Source organism: Eptesicus fuscus, chromosome 11 (genome assembly GCF_027574615.1).
Source record: "Eptesicus fuscus isolate TK198812 chromosome 11, DD_ASM_mEF_20220401, whole genome shotgun sequence".
NCBI lineage: Eukaryota > Metazoa > Chordata > Mammalia > Chiroptera > Vespertilionidae > Eptesicus > Eptesicus fuscus.
This window is the reverse complement of record NC_072483.1, coordinates 63217979-63243909: the sequence shown is the minus strand read 5'-3', so window position 1 is coordinate 63243909 and position 25931 is coordinate 63217979. Positions and strand designations below refer to the sequence as shown.

The following is a 25931-nucleotide window of genomic DNA, read 5'->3' as shown; positions in this document are numbered from 1 at the left end:
CACGTGATGCTTGGTATGGAGGGGAGGATGTTGGAAGCCAATGGAAAAAGTCCTTAAAGGAGCAACGAAGACAAAGGAAAGAGGCCAGGCTGCCTTGGAGCTGTGACAAGACCAACTGGACGCCAGGCCAAGTTTGTTAACTGAACCGGAGAGCCTACTTAGGCCTGGTGGAGCCCTGACTTGATGCCCAATGGTGGCTTAGCGTTCTTGAAGGCCCTGGCAGGTGGACATCAAGAAGTCAACACATTCAAAGGACAGGGGCAGAGAGGACCTGCCTGGTCAAGCCAATGGAAAGTAGCCACCTGGTTTTCTGCCCAAGGGTTCTCTGAAAGTAATTTACTGAATAGGACTTTTCCTAACTGGCAACAGTGGTCTAGAAGCGGGTCACTCAAATAACAGAGGAAGTGTTCTTGAGGTCAGTGCAGTTCCTGACGCCCTGACTCAGAGCATCAAAACCACCGGAAAACCCAGACACGCAAGACCGCAGGCTCCCATTCAGTTGGGAGAACCTGCAGCCCTCCGGGGCCCAAAGCCAGAGAATGTGTGGGAGCCGAGTTTTATTGCAGGAACCTAAATTTAACCAGCTGGAGCTCTTTTTAAACAATCATCCTATTCTAATATTTAAAATAAATTGTGCATCTTTTAGCAGGCACTCAGCGTTTCATTGTTACAATGGAAGATGGAACAGAATATTCTTGGCCTGGTTGCCCCAGGATCCAGGTTCCTCATCAGGATTTCTCAGCATGTGGTAAAGACATTTATTAGGACAAATGTGCTTCAGGCCTGACAGATTGGAGCCCACATACCTCCACAGCAAGCAGCCGTCAGCCACGGAGTGGCACGTCAGTGGGGAAACCTTTCCAAAGTGATGTCATTATCTCCTGACTCACTCCCAGGTGCCTGGAGGGACCGAGGAAGTTAGAGAAAAGGGAAGTTTTAGAGTACTCAATGGATTTACCAAAATCTCTTGGTAAGAGAGACTAAAATACTCCCTAGAACAGTAATTAAGACAGTCTGAAATGATTAAAAAAGAGACAGTTCCAATGTATTAGTTTTTTCCCCCAAAAAATAGACTTTAGAATATATAGGAAATCAACATATAATAAAAAGGAAAAAAGAAGCTCATTCCTTGAACAGATAAACAAACTATGAAACCTTCTGGACAGTTTTTAAAAAATGCATTTTTATTGATTTCAGAGAAGATGGGAGAGGGAGAGAGAGATTGAAACATCAATGATGAGAGAGAATCACTGACCAGATGCCCCCTGCTGGGGATTGAGCCTGGAATCTGGGCATATACCCTGACCTGGATTTGAACTGTGACCTTCTGGTTCATTGGTTGATGCTCAACCACTGAGCCACACTGGCCAGGCGCTTCTGGCCAGTTTTACAAAGAAAAGTCCACATAATTAGGAGTGGATATAGGGAAACAACCTATGAGGCAGGTCCTGATACCAAAATCGGACAAATCAGCATTAAAAAAATTATGTGGATCAATCTTTCTTCTGAATATTGATACAAAAATTCTAAATAAAATATTCACAAATTGGGTTCATCTGTGTATTAAGCCACAGTTTTATTATAGGAGTGCAAGAGTTTAAAAATTTGGGAAATTTAGTTTTGTAATTTATCACATTAATAGGATAAAAGTAAAAAAAAAAAACTTGATACATAATTATCTTCAGTGCTTTTCAAACTGCAATGGGTGGAGGAATCACCCGGGTGGAGCTCCTGTAAAAACACAGATGCTGACTCTGTAGGTCTAGGATGGTACTGAGTGTGTGCACTCCTAACAAGCTCCCGATTCCCAGGCACAGCAAAGGTTCAGAAGCAGAGCTCTAGCTCTGCCGCTCTTAACCCTGGGGAGACGTTACAGTTACCAGGAGAGCTGATGCCTAGGCTCCACTCCGGACCCAATAAATCAGAATCCAGATGAGAGGGTACCCAGGCAACAGTAATTTTTAAATATGCTTTTTAAAAATTGATGAGAGAGAGAGAGGGAGACAGAGAGAGAGAGAGAGAGAGAGAGAGAGATTGACTTGAGAAAGATTCTAGGTGATCCTAACGTGAAGCCAGTATTGAGAGCCACTGACCTAGGCTAATGCTGAAAAGACACTAGACATAATTCAACATCTATTACTGACCAAAATACTCAGAATCCCCCAAACAGGAGGGTGATTCTTTAAAGTGTTTATCAGAAACCAACAGTAAACAGTAAACCTTATTAAACAACAACAAAACAGAAATGCCCACTATCATTGCAACTGTTCAAAAGCCCTAGGTGCTTCAGACGATGAGGTCAGAAAAAGGAAGTCAGTGTAAACTGGAAAATAAAAGACAAAACATGATGACTTCCAGGTAGTATGATTATCCACCTCAAATATAAAATCAGTTTAATAGAGTATCAAAACAATAAGAAACTTAGGCAATGTAGCCAGATTCAAGATAAATAAAAATCAGGGGCCTTTTTAAAAAAACAAAACAAAAAGTTTTTATTGATTTTAGTGAGAGGGGAAGAGAGAGAGAAACATCGATGTGAGAGCAAAACATCAATCAGGCTGCCTCCTGCCCTGGAGCCTGACACCTGGGCATGTGGCCTGATTGGGAATTGAATGAGTGACCTCGAGGTGCATGGGATGATGCTCAACAACTGAGCCATACTGGCAGGGATCAAGAGCCTTTTCATATATCAGAAATTAGTTAGAAAATATTCTTTAAAGACTCCTTTAACAATCGCAACCACCACATATAAAATATATCCTAAAATATTTAATAAGAAATGTATATAGCACACTGATGCCATACATGACAAACTTTTACCAAAATGACAAAACTTTTACCAAAGAAGATTTGAATAAATGAAAAGACACATCCTGTTTGGGGATGAAAAGTCTTAATAGTATAGAAGTATCAGTTATATCCCAAATTAATAAAGAAACTAATATAACTTTTATCAAGAGCCTGATGTAATTTAATACATTTTTATAAAGCACTTTAAAATTCATCTGGAAGAGTAATTTTATAAACATAGAAAAACAATTTTTGGAAACAGCAATGAGTTAAGGGAGACTTATTTTTAATCGAGGTATAACTTACATACAATATAATTAATTCACTTTAAGTGTACAATTTGAAGTTTTGATGAATGTGTGCACTCTTGTAACCACCAACCCAGTCAACACCAACCCCATAGAACATTTCCATCTTTCTGGAAGGTTCCCTGAAGCCCCTTTATAGTCAACATCTCCCAGCCCCCTCCCTCCCAACACTGGGCCTGACCCAGGCAACCACTGATCTGTTTCCTGTCACTATAGCTTAGTTCCACCTGTTCTAGAATTTCATCTAAGTGGAATATTACTTAACGTTCTGTTTGTGTCCAGCTTCTTTCACTCAGCTTGCTGTCTGTGAGATTCACCCCCTGTCAGATATTAAAACAATTTATTGTGCCTATAGTAATCAGAATAGTGTCATGGCAGCATAGGAATAAACAGACTGGTCAACGGAATAGGACAGGGTCCAGATCTGACTCCAGGTTTGAGTGGGAATTTGGTAGATCTGGCTTTCACCATCCTGCCAGTACTTACCACCACGTCCAAGCTTCTCTGTCCCTCTTTCTTCATTTTCTCCCCCTCGCTGGAGCAAAGCAAGTTCCACCTTGTCTCAGAGAGAATAACTCAGTCAGCTCGGATGACTGATGCCTGTCACCTTCTCCGTTCTCAAATGTCATCTTTCCCCCAGCACACCAAGGTGTGTTTCTATACGAAAAGCTCCTCTCCAGAGAGGGCTTCTGCTGCCAGCTGCTAAGCTAATAAGCTCGCTTCCTTTCACCTAACATTGAACTTCTGAATCAGGAAGCACAACTGGACCTGGATGAGCTATTTATTATCAGCCATTTACTTAATAACCACTGATAAGGAGCAAAAATATTTTATATAAGCCTCTGGAGTTGTACTTGGAGTTTGTTAATAATGGATATTTCAGAGGTTAAAAGGGGAGACCGTTTCCAGAGGCTGTAAAACAACCCCTTAAAAATCTATGAGGAATTGTATACTTTAAATAGTGAATTGAATGATACGTGAATTATATCTCACTAAAACTGTTACAAAAGATTAAACAGTTCTTTGGCAGCTCTGAAATGTTCTCTGTGGACCAGCCAGGCTGTCAGGATATACTAGGCTCCCTCCTACTGCTGCTGTAACAAGTACCAGAACTCAGCGGCTTAAAACCACACAATTTAGCCTACGGTTCTGTAGGGGAGAAGTCCAACATGCGTCTCACTGGGCTCAAACCAAAGTGTCGGGAGGGCGGCATTCCTTTCTGGAGGCTCTAGGGAGAGTCTGTTTCCCTGACTTTTTCAGCTTCTGGAGGTGCCTATATTTGCTTTGACTCAGGGTCCCTGTCCATCTTCAAACCAGCAGCGTCACGTCTCTGTGCCTTTCTTCCGTAGCCACATCTCCCTCTGACTTAATCATCTGCCTCCCTATCCCTCTGTCAAGGACCCTATTGCATTGGGCCCACCAGATAATCCTGGGTCCTTTCCCCATCTGGAGGGGCCCCTCTGTCCTGGTCAGGTGGTATGGAGCATGAAACAGCAGGCACTGCCCCTTCTCCAGCACCCCCACCTGCTGCAGGAAGGGGAGAGCAGCTGTGTGCAGAGCTCAGGCTTTCATTGGCCACAGCAGGAGGGAGATCCAGCCACAGAGGCAGCCCAGGCCCCTGCATGGGCATTGCCTTGGGCCTGGATTCAAGCTCCAACCCCTGAGAGCCAGGGGGATTATGTCCCAATCCCACCCAGCTGCTGGGACACTTTGCCCAGCTCCCTTTGGGAGGGTGAATCCTGTCCCAAGCCAATCAAGTACAAGTGGTCCTCATTGGGGGTGGTGTGCTCATCACCAGACCCCTGAACTCTGGTCACAATCAATTGGCCCGAGGTGAGTCCCAGACCCTAGCTAGGCCAATTGGGATCCATCACTGGGATTTTCCCTTCTGGAGTATGCCCCTAAACTGCAGTCCCTCTCTCATGGTAGAGTTTGGAGGAGAGATGTGTGGGAACTGCCAAACTCAGGCTTCTAGCAGGTCTGAGAAAAATTCGGCTGACCCCTAGGGAGAACCAGAAAGACTTGATGCAGGGAAGTCTCTGTGGTCTTAGAAATGCTGGTTCCAGGAACCTGCCCCACCCCCACTGCCATCTTCCCTGGTCCCTGACATGTCTGGGAGTCCTTCTTTCTGCGAAACCAGTGGGAGCTGACTGCCTTTACCTCTGCAGCCTCAAACCTGACCTATCAGCAAACAAGTAGGATGGGGGCTGGGCCCAGATCTCAAGAACTCTTGGAGGAGCAGGGAAAGAACCTGAGAGCAACAGCCTAGGGGCAGTGAGAGGCCTCTGGAGTCCCCAGGCAGAGGGAGCACCAGCCTGGAAGAAGAGGGGTCTCCTCCCGTGTTTGGGGAGCCAGCCCCACAGCATGGGGGCCCAACCCTTATCCTCCTGGGACTTTGCAAGAACAGGGCTTTTCACAGAAGGTTATTAAAAAGCCAAGGAAGAGGCTCTGAAGTGCCCAGTCCATCTTTGCAAAGAGGTCTGTGCCTGCTTCTTAAAAGGCCATTGTGGTAATAATTCTCCAACAGGAGTGATGTGCGTTGGGTCTCATTGTTTTGCTTAAAAAAAAAAAAAGTTATAACCCAATTGCAAAAAATCTAGAAGAAGAAAAAATCAACAAAAAGTCACCCATAACTACTGTGGAGAGGTAGAAAAAATGCTTGTTTTAATTAATTTCCTAGCATGTCATCTAGTATGACAGATGCAATGTATTGGAGGAGATAACCCTAACCCAGTGACTCTCTGTGTGGCCTCAGGAACAGCAGCAGTAGCAGCATCACCTGGGAACATGTTATAAATGGTCACTCTCAGGCCCTACCTCACACCTTCTAAGGTAGAAACTGGGGGTGGGCCTAGCCTGCTGTGTTTTAACAAACATGATGAGCTAGTCTGGATACCAAGGACTTAAAACTTTGATAATCCTATGCAGTTGTGCCACTTGACCACCAGAGGGCACCAGCAGGCTGTGGTTTCCCTTGCCATGCCAGCTAACCGAAAGACCTCTGTAGACTTAACCATGTATAGGCCAAATTGTACTGTCATTCTGGTCCTTGCTTAAATGTGGACCCAGTGCAGTATGTTTTGGTGATGGTGGTGGCACATGATTGGTAGTGCTAGTTTTGTTTGATAGATCTTTTAAAGAAATGTAAAAGTATCAGGGTTAGCAACAGATTCCCTAATATCTAATAACAGTTTACATTCTATAAAAATCAGGGTATAGCTCCACTGTGACCTGTTCCTCCTTTTTCTTTTCCTGCAGTCCCTGACTTCTTACCTCCAGGGGCAGCATCCCTGGGCTGAGAGCCTGGCTGTCATCGGTGACTCACCTTCCTCCCCTCTCTCAGGTTACCTCTTTGTTATTTTCCAACCATCTGTACTGACAAATAATTTACATATAAGAGGTGTACCCATTGGAAGTGTTCAATGTGTTTTAAATTCATTGAATTTTTAATAATTTTTTATTGTTGAACGTATTACATGTGTCTCTCTTTATCTCCCATTGAGCCCCTCCAGCCTGCCCCGCCCCCTTCACCACCCTGTTGTCTGTGTCCAGGAAGTTCATTGACTTTTGACAAGTGTAGCCACCACTCCATTGAGGTTTTAAAACGTGGAACTTATAATAAGCCCAGTTATTTGTGTCTCCTTTTGTCACCACTTTAGAAACAGACTTTCGCTGCTGTTTTAGCACCTGAGGGCCTTTGAACTTGCCTGTGGGACAGTGGGCTCCAGGCAGGGGAGCCTCTCTTGGAGTTGCCCTGTGGGCCCTCTAGAGAGCATCCCACAGAAGGACAGGGGGCCAGGAATGACTTGGTGGATCCTTCCCCCTGCCACCTCTCAGAGGCTTCAACTTTCTCCTCATGGCTCTGAGTCCCCTTTTCTGAGAACAATTCAGACTTCAGTGATTTCTCTGAGTAATTTGAAAAGCCCACAGACACCTCCCTGATAAACCCAGGCCTTGCATTTTTTCAAAAAAATTGCTTGTAACTGAGTGGTTACCCAGGACTTGGCTGTAAACATGATTTATACATTGAACACATTTTTATTGAGCATTTATTGTGTAGACTCTAGATACTGGACTTTCAGTGAGAACAAGACAAAATCCTGCCCCAATGAAGTTTACATTCTAGAGGAAAAAGGCAAGCAATAAACAAATAAGCACATAATATAATGTCAGATGAACAATAAAGCAGGGTAAGGAGGTAACCACTGAGCAGGGAGGTAAGATAGGAAGGTAATCCAGATAAGATGGTTGGGAAAGGCCTGTCTGAGAAGTTGGCATCTGATCAGAGATCTGAATAAATGAATCCACCAGGAAGATATCTGGGGAAATGGCTGTCCAAGCAGAGAGAACAGCAAGTACAAAGGCCCTGGGGTGAAAATAGTCCCTTGAGCTTCTGTGTGAAGAAAGGGGTGTAAGAGTGGAAACATAGACCTACTAGGAGTCTCTTGTGATTGTCAAAACTGAGACAGAGGTGGCTTGAGCAAGGTGGGAGCAGAGCAAGGGCAAGATGTGACCCAATTGAGGATGTTCTCGGCAGATACGGTCGACAGCATTTGCTTCTGCATTAGCTGAGTTAAACCCCCAGTACTCAGAGAAATGGTTTCAGGTATCCTCCTTAAATTCTGTTTCTGTAAAAATCTTTTCATTTAAAATAATTATAACCTAGGAAAGATGATAGCTTTATATTCATTTTTGTATTCAATACACTTTGCCAACATAGCCCCTGCACATTTTATTGTTCTTTTTGCCATTTATTAAGTATTAACTGTGCCAACAGCTAGGAACCTTCAGGGGGCATCCAATCCTCACCACAGCTTTCTGAATTAGGTATCACCCCATTTTACAGATAAAAAACTGAGGCTCAGAGGGACCAAGAGGGTTGATAGATACACATATCCTAGATGTTTGTCTTCAGGGGTCGGAGAGACTTTTTCACCACAGGAAAAGACCACAGGGAGGGCACATTGCTAGAAGACAGATGGAAGCAGTGATCCAAGGACATGAACTTTGCAGAATCATAAAGTCTTGAAACTTTGATAGTGACAGTGACAGAGATGGAGGAGCCATTTCTGTTGTTTTTGAGCATAAAGATGGGCAAGGGGGAAGCCCTAGGCTGGGAAGAAGTGTTTCCTACAGGGGTCTCTCCTTAATTTTGTCCCTTAGATGAGAGTTGTCCTGAACAGTTCTTGTTTCTGAGATGAAGAGTTAATCCAGTCAGTTGCAGGTAGAGGCTGGTCTCTGGAGGCTTTGAGTATTTGCCTGACCTCATTAGTCAGAAATAGCATTTGACAATGTCCTGTACTAGAGACTAAGAGGCATAGAAGATCTACCTAATACATAGTCACAAACCCAAACAGGCAGCCAAAATGGGCAGACAAGAACCCCTCCCCCCAATAAAAGAATAAGAGATTTCTCCAGAAGAACAGATAAATGAAATGGAGGTAAGAAATTTACCTGATATAGAGTCCAGAATAATGATGGTAAAGATGCTCAGCAGCATGAGAAAAAATATAATAACTATTAAAAAGAACAGTCAGAAATATAGGCTGACATAGTACTAACAAAGAACTCATTGGAAGGAATACACAGCTGTAGGAAAAGCTGAGGATCAGATCAGTGTATTAGAAGACAGGTGGAAAAAATCACTCAATGAGAGAACCAAAAATAAAAACAATTAAAATATAGGAGGACTGCTTAAGGGAGCTGTGAGACAAGGTGTTTTGTTTTTTTTTCTTCCCAGCCTCACAATTTCTTTACTAGGGTGCTATTCTCTACCAGTAAATGCCAACAAGAGGGTACTACTGAGCCTAATTTTTTACTAGGATGCAGTTCTCAGAATGCCCACAAGTGGGCCCTATTGAGTCTAATTCCTTACTAGGGTGCAGGTCTCAAGAATGCCCACAAGTGGTTGCTGTTGAGCCTAATCACTTTCTAGGGTGCTGTTCTGAGAATGCCCCAAAGAGGGTAGTATTGAGCCTAATCAAGACTGGGGTGTTGTTCTCTGAAAGACCAAAAGGAGGCACTATTGAGCCTAATCTAGAGTGCGGTTCTGAGAGTGTCCTCAAGAGGGTGCTATGGGCCTAATCCCTTTCTAGGGTGCTGTTCTCAGAATGCCCCAAAAAGGTTGCTATTGCGCCTAATCCCTAACTATGGTGCTGTTCTGAAAATGCACAAAACAGGGCACCATTGAGCCTAATCCCTTACTAGGATGCTGTCTTAAGAATGCACACAAGAGGGCGCTATAGAATCTAATACTTTACTAGGGTGCAGTTCTAAAAATGCCCCAGAGAGGGCACTATCGGACCTAAACACATACTAGGGTGCTGTCCTCTGAATGCTAGCAAGAGGGCGCTATTGGCCTAATCCCTAACTAAGGAGCTGTTCTCTGAATGACCACAAGAGGGGGCTATTATTGAGCATAATCACTTATCAGAGTGCTGTTCTCAGAATGTCCAAAAGAAGGAAGATTAAAAATGGCCATAGGATGCTACACAGACATGGTCACAGGACCAAATTGGAATTACAATTGAATAACAAAAAAAAAAAAACAACAAAAAAACCATCCTAAATAATCCATTGAAAACTTGCTGGAGAGAACCCTAATAACCAAAAAGGGAAATGGGAGACTGCCATAGAGATTTGTAGGAAGGGTGGAGGCTCAAAAGGGCTGGCCAGATTCTCAGAGAACAGCCAAAGTTCGGGAGAGATGTCTTAGCTCTGGAGTCTGTCACTGAGAATTCTTGTGTCTAGTCCCCAAGCTGGGCCCCCCAGCAGAGAGTACCAGAACTGAGAAAGTTGCCCACATAGCATCTGGCTGTGAAAAGCAGCAGGGTTGCTGTCTGCCAGGGAAAGACGGCTAGAAATGCAGGTACCCTCTTAAAGGGCCAACTCAAAACATTTAGTGCACATTCCCTTACCTTGTGCTCCCATGGAGGCAGGGCAGAGTGGACTGGCGCTATGTGAACAGAAGTCAGGGTTGAGGCCTCTGAGGTTAGAGCTCAGAAAGCAGACACCACAGTTTCCTGTGCTGTCATTCCCTCACACTGAGGAGGTCACCTTTCTCAGGTAGACCTTTCTATGCAGGCAGTTCTTGCCTGAGGGGGAGACAGTTGTCTCATTCTATTGGAAAACACCTTCTCCCAAGGTGTGGAGTTTCGAGGCCCATTAAGAGACTGAGAATGAGAATTAGCCTCCAGACAGAAGCAATTGCCCCACCCTATTGGAAAACCTCTTGCCATACCTGAGGACAATTGCCTGAGGACTACTTATAACATATTTCAGTCCAGATCACAAGAATTCTCGTGTTTTCATATTATACAGTGTTTTACAAAGTATCATACTTTATTAATTAAAAAAATATATATATTTTATTGATTTTTTAGAGAGGAAGGGAGAGGGATAGAGAATTACAAACATCAATGAGAGAGAAACATCGATCAGCTGCCTCCTGCATATCCCCTACTGGGGATGTGCCTGCAACCAAGGTACATGCCCTTGGCTGGAATCAAACCTGGGACTCTTCAGTCTGCAGGCTGATGCTCTATCCACTGAGCCAAACTGGTTAGGGCCAAAGTGTCATACTTTAAAAAGATATTAGCTTGTAAGAACATGTAATAAATAACTTCAAAATGCAATGGGTATTTAATTTTAAGGCATACCTTTAACATTTATTTAAAATGTTTTTTATACTCATTAAATAGAAATTTATCTGGCCACTGGATAAAGCTAGCAATAAAACTACTGGTCCGCAATGTGTTAACAGTGAATCCAATCAGTATGCAGTTAGAGGCTGGTCTCTGGAGGCTTTGAGTATTTGCCTGACCTCATTAGTCAGAAATAGCATTTGACAATGTCCTGTACTAGAGATGGAGAGGCGTAGCAGATCTACCTAATACATAGTCACAAACCCAAATAGGCAGCCAAAATGGGCAGGCAAGAAAACAACCTCCAAATAAAAGAACTAGAAGATTCTCCAGAAGAACAGATAAATGAAATGGAGATAAGGAATTTACCTGATATAGAGTCCAGAATAATGATGGTAAAGATGCTCAGCAGCATGAGAAAAAATATAATAACTATGAAAAAGAACAGTCAGAAATATAGGCTGACATAGTACTAACAAAGAACACCTTGGAAGGAATATATAGCAGATTCGGAAGAGCTGAGGATCGGATCAGTGTATTAGAAGACAGGGTGGAAAAAATCACTCACCGCTAGGCCAGCCACTTTGGTTTCACTTGCTGATAACAGAATGTGGCCTGCTCATGGTCCCCTGCCCCTTTTGTGAGTGCCACCCCCAGGGTCACACCAGGGTATCATCTATGAGAGTCACCAAACTTTCCATTTGCAGGGATCAGCTGGAGCCTTCAGTTTGCCCTTTGCTTCCACAAACCTTCGCTGAGCATCTAAGACATGCTAGTAACTAGGGAGGACGCTGAACTTCAAACCAAGACAGACCCATCCTGGCCCTTGAGGTACTCGCAGCCACTTTGGGGTTAGTAGAGCATTGTGGCTCTGCCCAGGTGGGATTGCTCTTATGGACTGAGAGCTAATGGCCCACTGGCCATCTTTGTGTTAAAGCACAAAGGCCTTTGTCGCTAGACTTAGGAGGAAGAAAGAGTTTGGGGGAGTGTCAGGAGCTGTTGGGTGGCGTATAAGGACAATGCAAAGGACAGAGATAAGGATGTCATGAAGAAGGAGGCCATGCCTGGGGTCATCTGTTACCCTTCCCCACTCCTCCGTCCTCTTCACCTTCCCACGCACATGGGCTGACTTCAAGGCCCAAAGGCTTGAGCACTGGTGGCAGTAGCTGAAGTAGCAGCTCAGCAAGACTGTGGACCTGGCCCAGTATCACTGCTTGGAGACCCAGAACTTCCCTTCATCCAGCCCCAGAGCTCAGGGTGGCCCCAGCAGGGGTTCTGTGCCCCCCAGAGCAGCAGCACCCCTGAGGGGCATTGACAGCATGGCTGTGGCTGTGTCCCCTTTGAGGGCCTGTGAACCATAGACTGTCAACAGGAGGAAAAAGGAAGAAAGTGTGTGGTGTCTCTGGGGTTTCCCTGGGACCAGGGGTGTGACTAGGAGGGGGAAGCAGGATCCTCAAGCTGTGGTCATTCGGCTCCTCTGTTAAAGGGACAGGGTTTTTTGTTGTTGTTGTTCGTAGTCTGGGAAGCCTGGGCCCTCAGATGGGGGACCATGCATGCGCCTCGTCTTATAATCATAGCCCCCTGTTTGCCAGGTGCAGAGCAAAGGTCCTGGCACGCGCCTCTCCTGCTACCCTTGCAGCAGCCCTTCGAGGCAGGAGTATCGTTCCCACTTGATGGAAGAGGAGGCTGAGGTTTCACCTGCCAAACCTCCCAGCCGGCAGGGGTGGTGCCAGGCCACCTGACACCTGGGCTGGTCCACCCACCTCGGCCTGCAGCTTAGCAAACACCACTCCTGGGAAAGATCCAGCCTGAAACAGGGCTGGGTTCTGAGTGCCTGACTTCATTCTGAGTCTTTTGAAATTTTTCACACTCTCCCTTTTGAAATAACCTTATTTTTAAAGTAACAGATTTATTGAGATATAATTCACATACACTACAGTTCACACATTTAAAGTGTATAATTCAGTGGTTTTAGTATATTCACAGAGTTGGGAAACCATCACCACAATCAATTTTAGAATCCCATAATAATTAGCAATTATTTCCCCTCACCCTCCCACTCCAGCCCGAAACAGCCACTTGGAATGGACTTTCTGTTTCTATACACTTGCCTCTGCTGGACCTTTCAAGTTGATGGAGTCACACAATATATGACCTTTTGAGTCTGGCCTCTTTCACTTGGCCTCATTTTTCTAAAGTTCATCTATGTTGTACCATGAATCAGTACTTTTATTTTTTTAAAGTTGCTAAGTAATATCCCACTTAATGGATATACCACCTTTTATTTACCAGTTCACCAGTTGATGGACATCTGGGTTGTTTCCACTTTTTGGCTATTGTGAATAATGCTGCTATGAACATTTGTTTGTATACACACACACACACACACACACACACACACACACACACACACACACACACACTACCTTTTCATTGCAAGCAATGCAACTATAACCAAAAAGTACAAAAATAAAAAGTCAGAGTCCTCTGCAGTCCCCCATCTAGAAATAGTACCTGTTACCCTTTGGCAAACATCCTGTCAGATGTCACCCCATTTCCAGCCTCAAAAATTAATCCCAACCTTTTCCTTGAGTGTAGGCCCAGCCTTTCCTATTTTCATGGATCATGTAGGAGCCTGGGTAAAGATATCAAGCAAAAATAAAAATAAAGTAGGGTGTTCACATCAGATAAGATAGAATTTACTAGGAAGTGAGCAGCACACAATGAAAGCACCCTTTAGAAGATAAAAAAAAAAGTGAGACTGCAATGTATCATAACTTTGGGATAGTAATATGACTGTACTCAAAAATAAATGTTCAATTAAGAATTTTTAAAAGTACAAAAAAGTGTTAAGAAAACCAATATAAACAATAGTATTATGTAAAAAATACACAAGCAAAGCTAAACAGTTTGGAAAATAGCAAAATAATGGAATTACTTTAAGACCTTGGATTTTGGTATTTTGAAAAAGGGGGGAAAACCATAAACTTCTGCTTCTCACAAATCTAAATACAATGTGTGTTATAATAATGTAACCCCTCTAATGTATGAAATAATTATTGTGTGAAATGTTTGCTGTATGGAAACCCCCAATACTCTGTAACTTCCAAAATTAATGAACACCCCATTATCTTGATGTAAAAGCCCTGAGCCCTTAAAGTGTAAATGCCCTGCTCCTAGCATAAGGCACACTGTCTGGCCCACTGATGAGGACACAAGTTATTTACCACGGTCTATATAACCCTGAGACCGTCTTCAGTTGAGGTCTCCTGCCTGATAAGAGGAGGACTCCACGTCGCTCCGAGAGACAAGCCCCTAATTGCTCTGCTGTGTGAGCCTGAACCAACTGCGGCCGCCTGCCTGTCTCTGTTTTCATCGTCTGTCCTTCAGTGTGCATCGCCGGGTGGCCTTTGCTGGAGCCTAGGACCCACTAGGAATAGGTAACTAAACCCTGTGTGATTGCATACTAATTCTGTCTTGTGTGTCATGTGTTCCGGTTTGGCTCAGCTGTCTAGACATTGAAGTACCAGGAGATAGGCCGTTATTGCTGACTCCTGGTCACCTGCGTTTGTCCCACTAAGTCTAGACAGATAATCAATTAATTGGGGCATAATTGAGACAATACGTTAGTAAAAACAGTTCCTGGTCCCAAAGCTGCTTTTGGAGAGAGCCACATATACAGGAACATGTAGGTGTGGACCCAACCTCATAGCACTCCAAAGTGAGACGGACAGGCAAGGTGATGCCCGAACCAGGAGGAATCAGGAAGAACTGACACTAATAAAGTGCCAGAGAGAGAAACACCCAACCCACCCTCGGCTTATGGCCCCTGGGCTGAATGCCTCCATCAGGACTGAGCAAGCATCCAGCTCCCAGGGTCCTGTCTCTACTCAGCCCCAGGCTCTGAGCCAACCAGAAGCTGGTCAGCGACTCTCTGAACTCTGTAAGTATCAGGCTATTTTCATGCCATTTCTAATGTTTTGCCACTTTCCCAACATCTTCCTCATACCTTTAGAATTTGCAGGGGAACAGGCCTCTGAAATGTATTTGCAGAAGGATCTAGAAGACAGTTTCAGGAAATTGTAGTGCATTCTACATAGAATGCAGGAGGACATGGTTTCTATGAACGAGGAGCTAGAATGAAAAGGCAGCAGAGTAAGGGAAAAGGAAACAAGAGGAGATGAAAGGGGGAAAGAATGAAACACGAAAAACTTTTTGCAGAGAAAAGAAAACATGCAGAAAATGAAACGGTGAGCTCAAAGGCCACACTGCAGTTAGGAACAGAATTGGTGCAATGGAAGATCAAGTCCGGGATGTGAAAACAAGCTCAAATTCTAGAAAAGGACAAAAGGTAGACTGAGGTTGGGGACGGGGAGTCTACCTGTGCTGGAGTCAGGCAGGTTCATAATGTGGGTCTGCCCTGGGGTGGGGGTGGGGGGACAGGTGGGGGCTTGCCGGGTACCCTCTTTAATCCTATTCTTTCCCTGTAAAAACCATATCTGTCCAGGGCCTGGACCAGGGTAGGATAGAGAGCATCAGGCAGTTGCCAGCAGGGAGGGGACACGGTTGACTGGCAGTCCTGGTGGGACATGGATGGAGGGCCGGTGGCCCTCCAGACAAGCTCAGTGAAGCTATGAATGTGGGCCCACTCCCAGAATCAGAGTCATCAGTCATACGGTGGCCACATTTCTGACCCAGGCAATCCTCTGTGTTCTGCAACCAAGACCAGGGACTGTCTCTGGCAAGGAGCTATCAGCCCCCTACCTGCCAGAGGAGGGTGCTGCATCCCTGCCGAAACCAAGGCCCTTTGGGGCTGTTGAGTCTGTTTGCCTCCCACCTACCTGTCCTAGCGGGCTGCTGCTGCAGGCCGCATCACCTGGGCTCCCCTCTGGCTGATGCCTGCTGGGTTTAGCCAATTGGAGGCACCAGCAAGAGACTGGAGGTGGGGTTTGGGTTATTCTCCCTCATTCTGCCCTGCTTTGGTGACCCATCCCACACCATGGCACAGCTCTCTCAGGATGACCCTTCTACCCAGCTGCAACTGGGGCGTTTCCTCCCTTCACTCCAGCGGAGAGACTGGCTTCTCACGGGATCCTGGGTTCCCCCTGCTCTTGCTCCTGAAAGGAGGCCCTCAGTCAAGTGTCTTCACATGAACCAGCTGAGTCCAATTCCAATTCTGAGGGACCCTGACTGTTGCTCCCTAACAAAGGTTGGGGGCCCTTTCCTCTACACCCCACCAGCTGCCTGAGCTAAGAGTTATTCCTACAAAAGGGCGGGACTCTGAACTGTCCGTCCATGTGTGGTGGCCTCTCTGATCACCTGCAGAGCTTGCGTGCAGCCCATTTCCACCACCCCTGTGGGGTCATGGCTGCCAGGGGAGGACCTCCCATGTCTTGGGCAGTGGGAGGAAGGCAGGCTCCTGGAACTGTGTGCCTGGCAGAGGACCTGGAGGCCCTGCCTCCCCCAACTCCCCATCACCTCATGATAGGAGTTGGGGGTACATCTCTGGAGAAAGCCCTGGCATGAGCTTGAAAGACTGGGCCTCCTTGTGTGTTTGGGAGCCCGAGGTGGGTTCCTGGGTCCAGCTCTGCAGGGCCAGGGCTCCTCCGTGTCACCAGCTTCGGCACAGCACCAGGGAGCCTTGGCCAGGCAGGCTCTTAACTCTTCCCCATTCTCTACCCTAAATCCCCAATAGCCAAGCACCTCAGGGAAGGGAATGGCTTCCTCTGGGACACCCTGAGGCCTGAGGCCTTCCAGCACCCGAAACTCTCTTTGCCTCTGCCCAGCCCAACCGGCCCTTGGCAGGGAACTCTGCAACACTGTGGAGGTGCTGCCCTGTCCAGGAGGGCTCCAGCAGGCCCACCCCTGGAGCCATTCCTTCCAGCGATCTGGGCTGCTCTGGTCCCCCTGTGTGAGAGGGGAACTGCAGGTTCTCCAGGTGGCTCTGGAGGGGAGATGCTCACGGAAAGGGGGGAGGCCAACACCCCGGCCAGAGGACCGGAAGCTCTTGAGTTAAAGCACATGGGCAATCTCTGGAAGTTTCCAAACTTTTCCTGTTACTTAGGGAATATTTCTTGATCCTTCCTGACTTTCCAGAAATTCCTGGCTGGGCTGACATATCTGCTTCACTGCCAAGGAAGCAGTCTCAGGACTTCAGGTTTGCAGGTCAAACGAGAACTGATGATCCAGCAACATTCTAGCAAGCAGGCCTCTCCCTGGCAGGGGAGAAGTGGGCATGAGAGGGTTGTGCACATTGTTCTGTTGTTCGCGGGCTAATTCATGCCAAGAGAATCTTGGGAGGATAGCCTGTGTAGCTTAGGCCTGAGGGTCCTAGCGGCCCCGGAAACTGTCCGCAGGGAAAGCCTTTAGCCTCTGGAGGTGGCTCCCTGATTCCCACATTTGCCACCCCTATGTCTCCGGGCTTTGGGAAGATGTGCCTGACTCACCACCAGCAAAGCCCACAGTGCACCACTTGCCTCTTCCCACTCCCTCCCTCTTCTGCAGTGGCCCTCCGCGTCCAGCACAGGTCTGCACACACACAGTGAGCTGAGGCACTGGGGAGGCCTGGGTGCTGGAACTCTCCCGCTGACTCACACGGGCACCGAGTTCTGAGCCACAGAAGCAGGGTGGGCACTGAGATGTCCACGGTGGCAGCGGTGGAAGCTGAGGAGGTGGGAAGGCTTGGAATCTCCCCCAGTGGGACCTTATCTTAAAAGCGATTTTCTTGCATGAATTAGCCCTTAAACCAGGGGTCCTCAAATTTTTTAAACAGGAGGCCAGTTCACTGTCCCTCAGACCGTTGGAGGGCCGGACTATAGTTTTAAAAAAAACTATGAACAAATTCCTATGCACACTGCACATACCTTATTTTGAAGTAAAAAACCAAAATGACAAAAACACCCGCATGTGGCCCGCGGGCCATAGTTTGAGGACGCCTGCCTTAAACACTACGTTGGCCACCCACCCACCTGAGAACCTGATGCTGGAGGATGACTTGGGAGCAAAGGTCACGGAACGCAGATGCCCCAGAAAGGCCAGGTCACTGGCTGCTGATTTGCCTCTCCAACTGCTCACCTGGGCCTGTGACCCCATGACCTCGGGACACACAGTTCCCAATGCCCTGAGTGGGGTCAGGCACCCCCTGATGTGATGAGCCTAAAGGCTCTTAATGTCCCAGCTTTCACCAAATGGGGGACAGAAGACATATGGGGGATGCTATATGAGTGTCACCTTGCCAAGGATACAGTGAGATTACCTCGGAATTACTTAAAAGTTTCCTGCTGGTTCTGGGAAAAGAGATTCTACTCATCATTTCACATCCAAGGCTCCATGGGGCACAGGAGCCATAACTCTTAGCAGCTTCAAGTGGAAAGAAAAATCACAACCTCCTCGAAAAGCACACGGCACTGTATAAGTATGACACCTGGTGATCCATCCTCTTTCTCTCAGGGGCTTCCTCCCTCTCACCCCCACGCTGACCACAGCATTCACTATGAGGTAAAAACCACTCACCCTGTGCCTCTGTGAGCAAGTCTATAAAATGGGATTGCTAAGGTTCATAAGATGACCTGACCAATTCTACAAGATAGACAGGAACCTTCTAAATCTCCCCTAAACAGAGGGGAGCTTTTGGTTATTTCTTTCCTCTAATAACAGAGAAAAGGTGCAATAGGATTAGAAGGCCCTCAGCTAAATTCAATGATTTGTTGTTGTTGTTAATCCTCACTTGAGGATATTTTTTCTATTGATTTTTAGAGAGAGTGGAAGGGAGGAAAGGAGAAAGAAACATCCATGTGAGAGAGACACCCTGACCAGGGCCAGAGGAAACCTACAACCCAGGTAGTACATGCTCTTGGCTGGGAATCAAAACTGTGACCCTTTGGTGTGTGGGCTGACACTCTAACCACTGAGCTACATCAGCCAGGGCTAAATGTCATTTTTATTTCTTTTTAATTTTTATTTTAACTATATCTTTTTTCTAAATTAAATTTTTAATTGAATTCATGACTTCTGATTTCCCAGCTGTCAGGTGCTCTGGGCAGAGCTTCTTGACCTGGTCAAGCTGGTCAGAACCATTAGGAACAGAGTCCACAGGCCAACCCCATCCCAGGAACAGCAGATTCAGTAGATTAGGGATTCTGACTGATACAAGAAATTAACAACTGGGAGTCCAGTTGTGAGATCTGTTTAGAGGCAAAAAGCCTTGTCTTCCACTTTCTCCCTCTTCCTCAGACTACTTCCTAAAAAATAAATGCAATGAATAAATAAAGACAGTTTTCAAGATGTTCACAGAAGGACTTTTTTTTTTTTAACATTTTTCAACTAGTTAATACAAAAACATTACAATGATTGACTTCTTTCATTTAGTTACATAAATAAAACTTTTTATAAATATCTCTTTATAAACAATATAAATAGCTTTACAACATAAATACATTTATGCATGACATGAATTTACACACAGCAATGTTTACAGCTGGTTTTGTCAGTCTCTGATAAACTGTCCCTTGTCAACACGTCGGTGTAGGTGTGTGTTTCATGTATACTATATATATGTAATATATATAACTTTTTATTTTTCCTTTTCATAAACAAACAAACAATAAAATCATACCCCCTCCCCAAATAATAATAAAACAGCTGGTGTTGCCTATTCCCAGTACCGCAAGGGAAAATATAAGAAAGAAATGTAAAAGCCACATTGCCTTGGAGGTGCTTCCAGATGACCAAGGATGATCTCAGCAAAACGGAGCAAGTTCCCAATCCTGAAACACAGAGGGGACACGGGACACTCAGTGCTGGCCCTCAGCTGAGGGAGCCCAGCCTGCCAGGCAGTTCTAGAACCTTCCTCCCCTTCCCCAAAGAAGCAGGAAGCAGTGTTCCTCCACCTGGGCCCCAGTAGAAGGAAGGGGCCCTTCCACGCCACCCTTTCCCAGCCTCATCTCTCCTCCGCCCCAGCACAGGTGGAACCAGAATGCCTGCCAGCCAGCCGCCCCTCTGGCTAACTGCAGGCCTTGCCCTCGGCTCAGGGAAACATGGTGAGGGGAGGGGGATGGAAAATACCCCTCTTTCCCGTCCTTGCTACAACACAAACCCTCCGTCAGGTGCCTGCCTCAGCTTTATGTGTCTGGATTACCGTGGAGGAAAAAGAAACATCGGAGGAATCAGGAATTCTGGGCTCAAACCCCAGCTCTGATATTTATTTCCTGGATGGCCCTGGAGAGCTTTGAGTATGGATTTCCTCACCCATAAAAGGGGATAATAGCCACCTCCCAGGGTGTACAAGGGGCCCTGCAGAGCGTCTGGGTCACAGCTGCCACTCAGTAAATAGCACTTCCTTCCCCAGCTGGCTTCATCTCAAAGGGTCTCCTTCCGAAGCAGAGGAACTGGTGTCTCAGCAGCCCGGAGAAGTGAATGGTCTCACGGGGTGTGCTGGGGTTAGAGCGATAACCCCAGAGTCATTTGATGAGGGCCGTGCTGTCTTTGCTAATGGGTGTAAGGGTGCTTGGGGTGGAGGAAGGCATCCTCCTGAGAGGGGTGGTGCCCTCCCAAAGAACAGTCAGTGCAGAGGGACCCCGGGCCTCAGTGGCCTGATGAACTCTCCCACAGCTCCCTTTTCTGACCGTCTCCTGTGTTTAAACAGATGACAGATGTCTGTGATGTCCCTGGGGCCCGTGGGCAAGGTGTTCATTCAGGCATTGGACACACCCAGTCGCTGTCATTACCATTTATAATCAAGGCTATAATCATCAGCGACAGTCATTATGGTGGCTGCTTAGAGCTAAGGTCACGGGGATGGGGGGTGAGGGTGGGGTTCAGAAGGTTAAGGGTGTTGGAGGTGGGTGTTCAGCTAAAAGAGAACTTTCAGGAAGTTGACCAATTTCCCTGGACAAAAAGGTTGGGAAGTCTTAGTAACCTAGATTCCTCCTGCACAGCACCCATTGGGTCATCACCTGGAACCCATAGACAGGCACACCCAGGAACCAAGAGCCTCTGGGGACATGCATACCAGGTACTTTCCAGGCCCTCACCTCATCTCCTGCCAACCCATGGAATAAATTGATTCTAAAGTTTGTTTAGATTCTAAAGTTTGAGCTTGGTGCTTAAGTCACAAGTGAAAAAGTTGAGGCCTGTGTCTCCCAACTCTTTGTTGTTTAGACTGGAGAAAAGAGAGCAAGCCAATACAGTGATAGCCACTGGAGTCTGGGCCCCAAATGGCAGAATCAACTCTCCCTTTGCAGGGATGAGTCCGACAAACAGAGCCCAGTCTGGCTGCAGAGAGCGGAAGGGCACCAGCTAACACCTTAGACAGGTGGGAGAGGACTGCCCAGCTGGGTGGGACAGGGTTCTCTAGTCACTGACACAGGGATGTTTCAGGTCACCTTCAGTTAGCATCTGGCCCTCAGTTGCCCATGAGTTAATCTGAGGAGGCACCTATAGCTCAGGTGAAAAAGTGTTCTGGCCCTAGCTGGTTTGGCTGAGTGCATAAAGCGTTAGCATATGGACTGAAGGGTCCCAGGTTCGATTCCAGGCAAGGGCACATGCCTGGGTTTCGGGCCTGATCCCCAGTAGGGGGCATGCAGGAGGCAGCCAGTCAATGATTCTCTCTCATCATTGATGTTTCTACCTCTCTCCCTTACTCTCTGAAATAAATAAATAAAAATATATTTTTAAAAGGGGTGCTGTAATAAATGTAACCTCACAGGGTGGTCTGATCATAAATTCCTAATTGTGCAGGTCATGGTGGGTAGTCACACCTCAAGCCTATACCTTCCTTAGTAAAATGTTTATCTTTGCCCTAAACCAGTCCTGCCCATTTTTGTGTATCTAGGTTAACACCTTGGAAAAGCCACGGTAATCCTCTTTTTCAGACCCCTCAGAGGCATAACCACCCTTGAGAGATCATTAATCCTAACTATCCTGTAATCCAACCCTGCCTTGCTTTCTCCCATCTTCCTTACATTCTCATTCCTTAATTCCAAATGTATAAAATAAACTGCAAAACTGTTTTTTTTTGTTCAGAGCAAGATTTGAGATCTTGCTTCATGGCAATGTCAGTTTAGCTCAAATAAACTCTTATAAAAATTCTCTATGGATTTGGACATTGCTTATGTGGACGACTGTGAAAAAGACTTAGGCAATGTGCTGGAGAGTTTTCAAAGGGTATTCTCATTACCCCCTGGGGGAACAGAGTGTGGACACGGGTAAGACTTCTTGGGTGAGAGAGTAGCTTGGCCTGGAGTGGTACAGACGGGCTGTGGGACAAGGAATGACAGTAGCCAGGCTTTAGGAAATGGCTGGAAACCAGTAGGGGTCAGATTCTAAAGTATTTGAATGTTAATATCCAAGGTGGGGACATGGTTTTTCCTTGGGCACTGATGGGCAGCAGGAATGCAAAGAAGATAAGGAGAGGAGGTGAGGACCTTTGCCACAATACATTTTCAGGCTGTGGCACCTGGCAGGAGCTGAAGGTAGCGCGGGGTTTCTAGCCTTAGTGGAGAGTGAGGAGGCCATGCAGGGAACAGGGAGCCCAGGTATGACGGGCATGGGAAGGTTAATGAGGAGCTCATTTTGGGACACGTAGGTTGAGTTTTTGAAATATAAGATTTATTTTAGTGTTCTTTGTTTCCTTTGCTCTGAAATAGTGCCACAAACAGAGGTTCGATCCTGAAGGTGGATGCAGTGCCAAACGGTCGGCATCTCTAGGGGCGCGCTCAGGACTCGGAAGGGACAAATCGCACTCGCGGGCGCCTCAGGCTGGAGCATCAGGGGCCCCACAAAGTCTCCCTCCAACAAGGGCTGGAGCAGCATCAGGACTTTGGACAGTCTGCCCATAGCCACTGTTTAGAGAAGGGACAAAAATCAGAATGCTCTGGGGCCAGAAAAGCTCTCTGGTGATGCAAACAGCGGGCTATTCTCGCTACAGTGAGGGGGCAGGTATTTCTCCAAGTCTTCCCACTTCAGGGACAAAAGACCTAGGAGCCGAAACCGGTTTGGCTCAGTGGATGGAGCGTCGGCCTGCGGACTCAAGGGTCCCGGATTCGATTCCGGTCAAGGGCATGTACCTTGGTTGCGGGCACATCCCCAGTGGGGGGTGTGCAGGAGGCAGCTGATTGATGTTTCTCTCTCATCGATGTTTCTGACTCTCTGTCCCTCTCTCTTCCTCTCTGTAAAAAATCAATAAAATATATTTTAAAAAAAAAAAAAAGACCTAGGAAGCATCCTGACCTCTGGGAAACCTACTGCCTGGCACCATGATACAATGGTTGGCAGATAGACTTGCCCTGGGCTTGTATGTATGCCCTTCCTCCTCTGTTCCCACAAACCCCAGGTCTCCCCTCCATGCTCCCATTTGGCAAATTGGGGCCAGTGCTGCTAGTCCATTTATGGTCCGGGGATGGCGGGAGCTCTCCAAACTGTCTCCGCTTCTCCGGAGAAAGCCAGGGGCGTTCATCTATCCTGAACCATTTCTGACCTTTCCCAAGTTCCCTCTCTCCATCCCTCCTTTATCCATCTGTAAAATGGGATGATAAATAGGTTTAGGGGCAAATGACTAGCACACACATGATCTCGTGTCCGTATAGCCTGGTTCCCCTCCAAAGGCCATGGGAGGCGGGCTGGTCCCAGGGCTAGGGGATCAGAGGAGTCGGCCTGGGGCGGTGAGGTGGGGGTTAGCGGGGGCGGGGGCTAAGCCTAGATTCTGGCGGGCGCTGCGGGGGAGCTAGGTGTGCTGGAGCGCCAGGCGGCCAGGTTGGTGGTACTCACCTCCGCCAGGGGTCGCCGCACTAACATCCCAGGCCACTGTGGGCGCCGATCCGGTCCAGCTTGTGCCCGAAGCAGTTCTTCTTGCCCGTAGTAGGCTGTGGTTTTCTGCGTGGTTTCTCTTGCAGAAGGCGGGCCCATCGAGACTTGGTGTCCCGGAGCAGTCGCGACCGGTCGCCCCTGAGGTTGATGCCGCCGCCTCCGAGAGTCTTGTCGCGCTTCTTCTGAGCGCCGCTCTCAGTCTGGGACGCGGCTGACACCTCCCCTGGCGGAGTTCGCAGGCCCTGTCCGAGAGAAAGAGCAGGCAGGTGAAGGGACGCACGTCGGCAGCGAGGGGTAGGTTGGAGGGAGACTTTGTGGGGCCCCTGATGCTCCAGCCTGAGGCGCCCGCGAGTGCGATTTGTCCCTTCCGAGTCCTGAGCGCGCCCCTAGAGATGCCGACCGTTCGGCACTGCATCCACCTGCCACGCGGCCATAGTTGTCCGCTCCTTCGGGGAGCCCCTTACCCTCCCTTCTTTTGCCGCTCGCCCGGCGGGCCACACTGGGGTAGGGGCTGCGCATCTGTCGACATTCTCCCGAAGCTGGGGACGGAGACCCCTGAATCCAAGCTTCCAGGGCTCCCCTGGCTGTCACCCAAGCTCATCTCAAAGGAGAGGACCGCCTTACCGCCCTCTCTGGTCCCTCTTGGGGGCCGCATCTCCTAGACCCCCAGCCTGCCCACACAGCCTCTCACAGCCCCGACATCCCCGCGACAGCACCCACCTTCGATGGCACACCGGGCTTGGCTTCGGAGGGCCAGAGCGAGAGTAGGGTGAGCAGCAGGGCGCAGGCCAGCAGTTGGGAGAGGTGCATGGTGCCCTTGAGGTGGAGGGGCACACGCAGGCGGCAGCAAGGGCAGATGCTCAGGCAAACGCGGAGCGGGCTGGCGGGGCTGCTGTGTGGGCGCGGGTCACAGAGCTACGCGATGCCGACTGGGTGCGCTCTGAGTCCGCAGCTCCGCTCGCGCCTTAATAAATCCAACCTGCCGCTGATGTCATCCCCCCGCCCACCCGGTCGCCCGGGCCAATGGCACGCGCTCCGAGGGCTGGGAGGGGGTTGCGGGGGCTCCCCCTCTGCCCCCACCCTCATCTCACCCCGGAGAGATCCCGCGGCTTGGCGGGCTCTCTACCGATTGCACTCAGAGCTAGCTGCAAAGCGGCGCGCACAAGGGAACTCCATTTGCAGTAAGCGCGCGCCCTGGCTTGCCTAGCGCCGGTGCTCTGGCTGCCTTGCCTACACGCTTGGACCTCAATACACACCCTCTCCCTGGAAGGGATCACTTTCCCTCTTGGCAGGTGCAAAGACAGGCTCAAAGGAATTAAATCACTTGCCCAAAGTCACACGGCCACAAAGTTGGCACAGCCCGAAATCCGCGCAGACCTGCCCTGTGGCCAAACTCTTCCCTGGGCGCCTGACAGGCTCAGGCCTGGGGTTGCGGCTCCACCTTTCACCTGCTCGCCGGGAGTTCGGATCGCACGTACGCCTTTGGAACCGGGAGGAAGAGAACCCGGTCCCTTTGGAACCGGGAGGAAGAGAACCCGGTCCCTTTGGAACCGGGAGGAAGAGAACCCGGTCCCTTTGGAACCGGGAGGAAGAGAACCCGGTCCCTTTGGAACCGGGAGGAAGAGAACCCGGTCCCTTTGGAACCGGGAGGAAGAGAACCCGGTCGGAGGTTTAGGCGCAGGGGGAGCAGGGGTATCGTGGTTTGCCCGGGGTCGCAGTGGGGAGCTCAAGTCCTACACAGGAGCGTGCAAGCTTCTCGCCCGCCCCTCGGTGTGTTTCAGAGCGAAGAGCGAACGAGGTGGGCTACCAAGGCAGACCCGAAATGCGAGTGCTTCTGCGTGTGTGCGGCAGCACGGTGTGACAGCCCCTGGGGCTCTAAGGTGCGCGGTCAGCCCGGCCCCGCCGCACAGAATAAAGTCCCTGCGTCTGACCCGGCGGTGGCTTCCGTCTGCACCGACAGGGGCACGCCTGACCCTGTCTGCACCCAGGCGAGGATCCCCAGGGTGGGTTGTCCGCTCCAGAGTCCTGTGCACCTGCACGAGCTGCAGAGGGTTCTTTAGTCAGCCCCGAGCCTAGTCTGGCTTCGGTGAGCTGTGACAGGTGGTGGCCTTCACGCTTTCACCACAGAGAGGTCTGTGGGACATGGCCTGCTGCTCACGATTCCCTCTCCTCCCGCAAGGCGTCTGATCCCTCGGGCTCTGAGGAGTCCCTTGGGGATGGGCCGCCAGGCGGAGAGCCCAGTATCCCAAGAATTGAGTGAGATGCAGGCAAACTAAGCCTCGGCTGCCTCTCAGCAGGGCTGGGCTGGAGAGCGGAGAACCTCGGAAGAGGGAGGAAGCTCCAGGTGGGCGATGGAAATCCTCCTCTTGGCCTACTGAACAAAGAA

General features: G+C 48.3%; 2 protein-coding genes across 4 annotated transcripts in view; one reads left to right on the top strand and one right to left on the bottom strand.

Annotated features, from left to right (window-relative positions):
- COPS7B (COP9 signalosome subunit 7B) overlaps positions 1-11490 on the top strand; it is a 55563-nt gene extending 44073 nt beyond the window's left edge. Inside the window, exons 8-9 of one of the 2 annotated variants that reach the window (XM_054723334.1) lie at positions 6357-6441; positions 11449-11490. In XM_054723334.1, the coding sequence (XP_054579309.1) occupies positions 6357-6397 (41 nt within the window). In that variant the 3' untranslated portion in view covers positions 6398-6441; positions 11449-11490. Of the gene's footprint in view, positions 1-6356; positions 6466-11448 lie in introns of those variants that run through there. The other variant, XM_054723335.1, reaches the window with a different exon arrangement.
- Positions 11491-19446: 7956 nt separating this feature from the next.
- NPPC (natriuretic peptide C) lies at positions 19447-24375 on the bottom strand. 2 transcript variants are annotated; one of them, XM_008138711.3, is made up of 3 exons: positions 24266-24375; positions 23507-23787; positions 19447-19506 (listed from the first exon to the last, which is right to left on the bottom strand). In XM_008138711.3, the coding sequence occupies exons 1-2, from the start codon at positions 24353-24355 to the stop codon at positions 23527-23529; spliced, it is 351 nt and encodes a 116-aa protein (XP_008136933.1). In that variant the 5' UTR covers positions 24356-24375; the 3' UTR covers positions 19447-19506; positions 23507-23526. The 2 variants fall into 2 exon arrangements, with proteins under 2 accessions (XP_008136933.1, XP_027996342.1); XM_028140541.2 differs by lacking the exon at positions 19447-19506 and adding an exon at positions 22378-22581.
- Positions 24376-25931: the final 1556 nt, after the last annotated feature.

Coding starts and splice junctions, on each gene's coding strand:
- NPPC (XM_008138711.3), bottom strand. CDS start 24,355: ATGCACCTCTCCCAACTGCTGGCCTGCGCCCTGCTGCTCACCCTACTC. Junction 23,788..24,265: donor AGCCCGGTGTGCCATCGAAG/GTGGGTGCTGTC, acceptor TCTCTCGGACAG/GGCCTGCGAACTCCGCCAGG.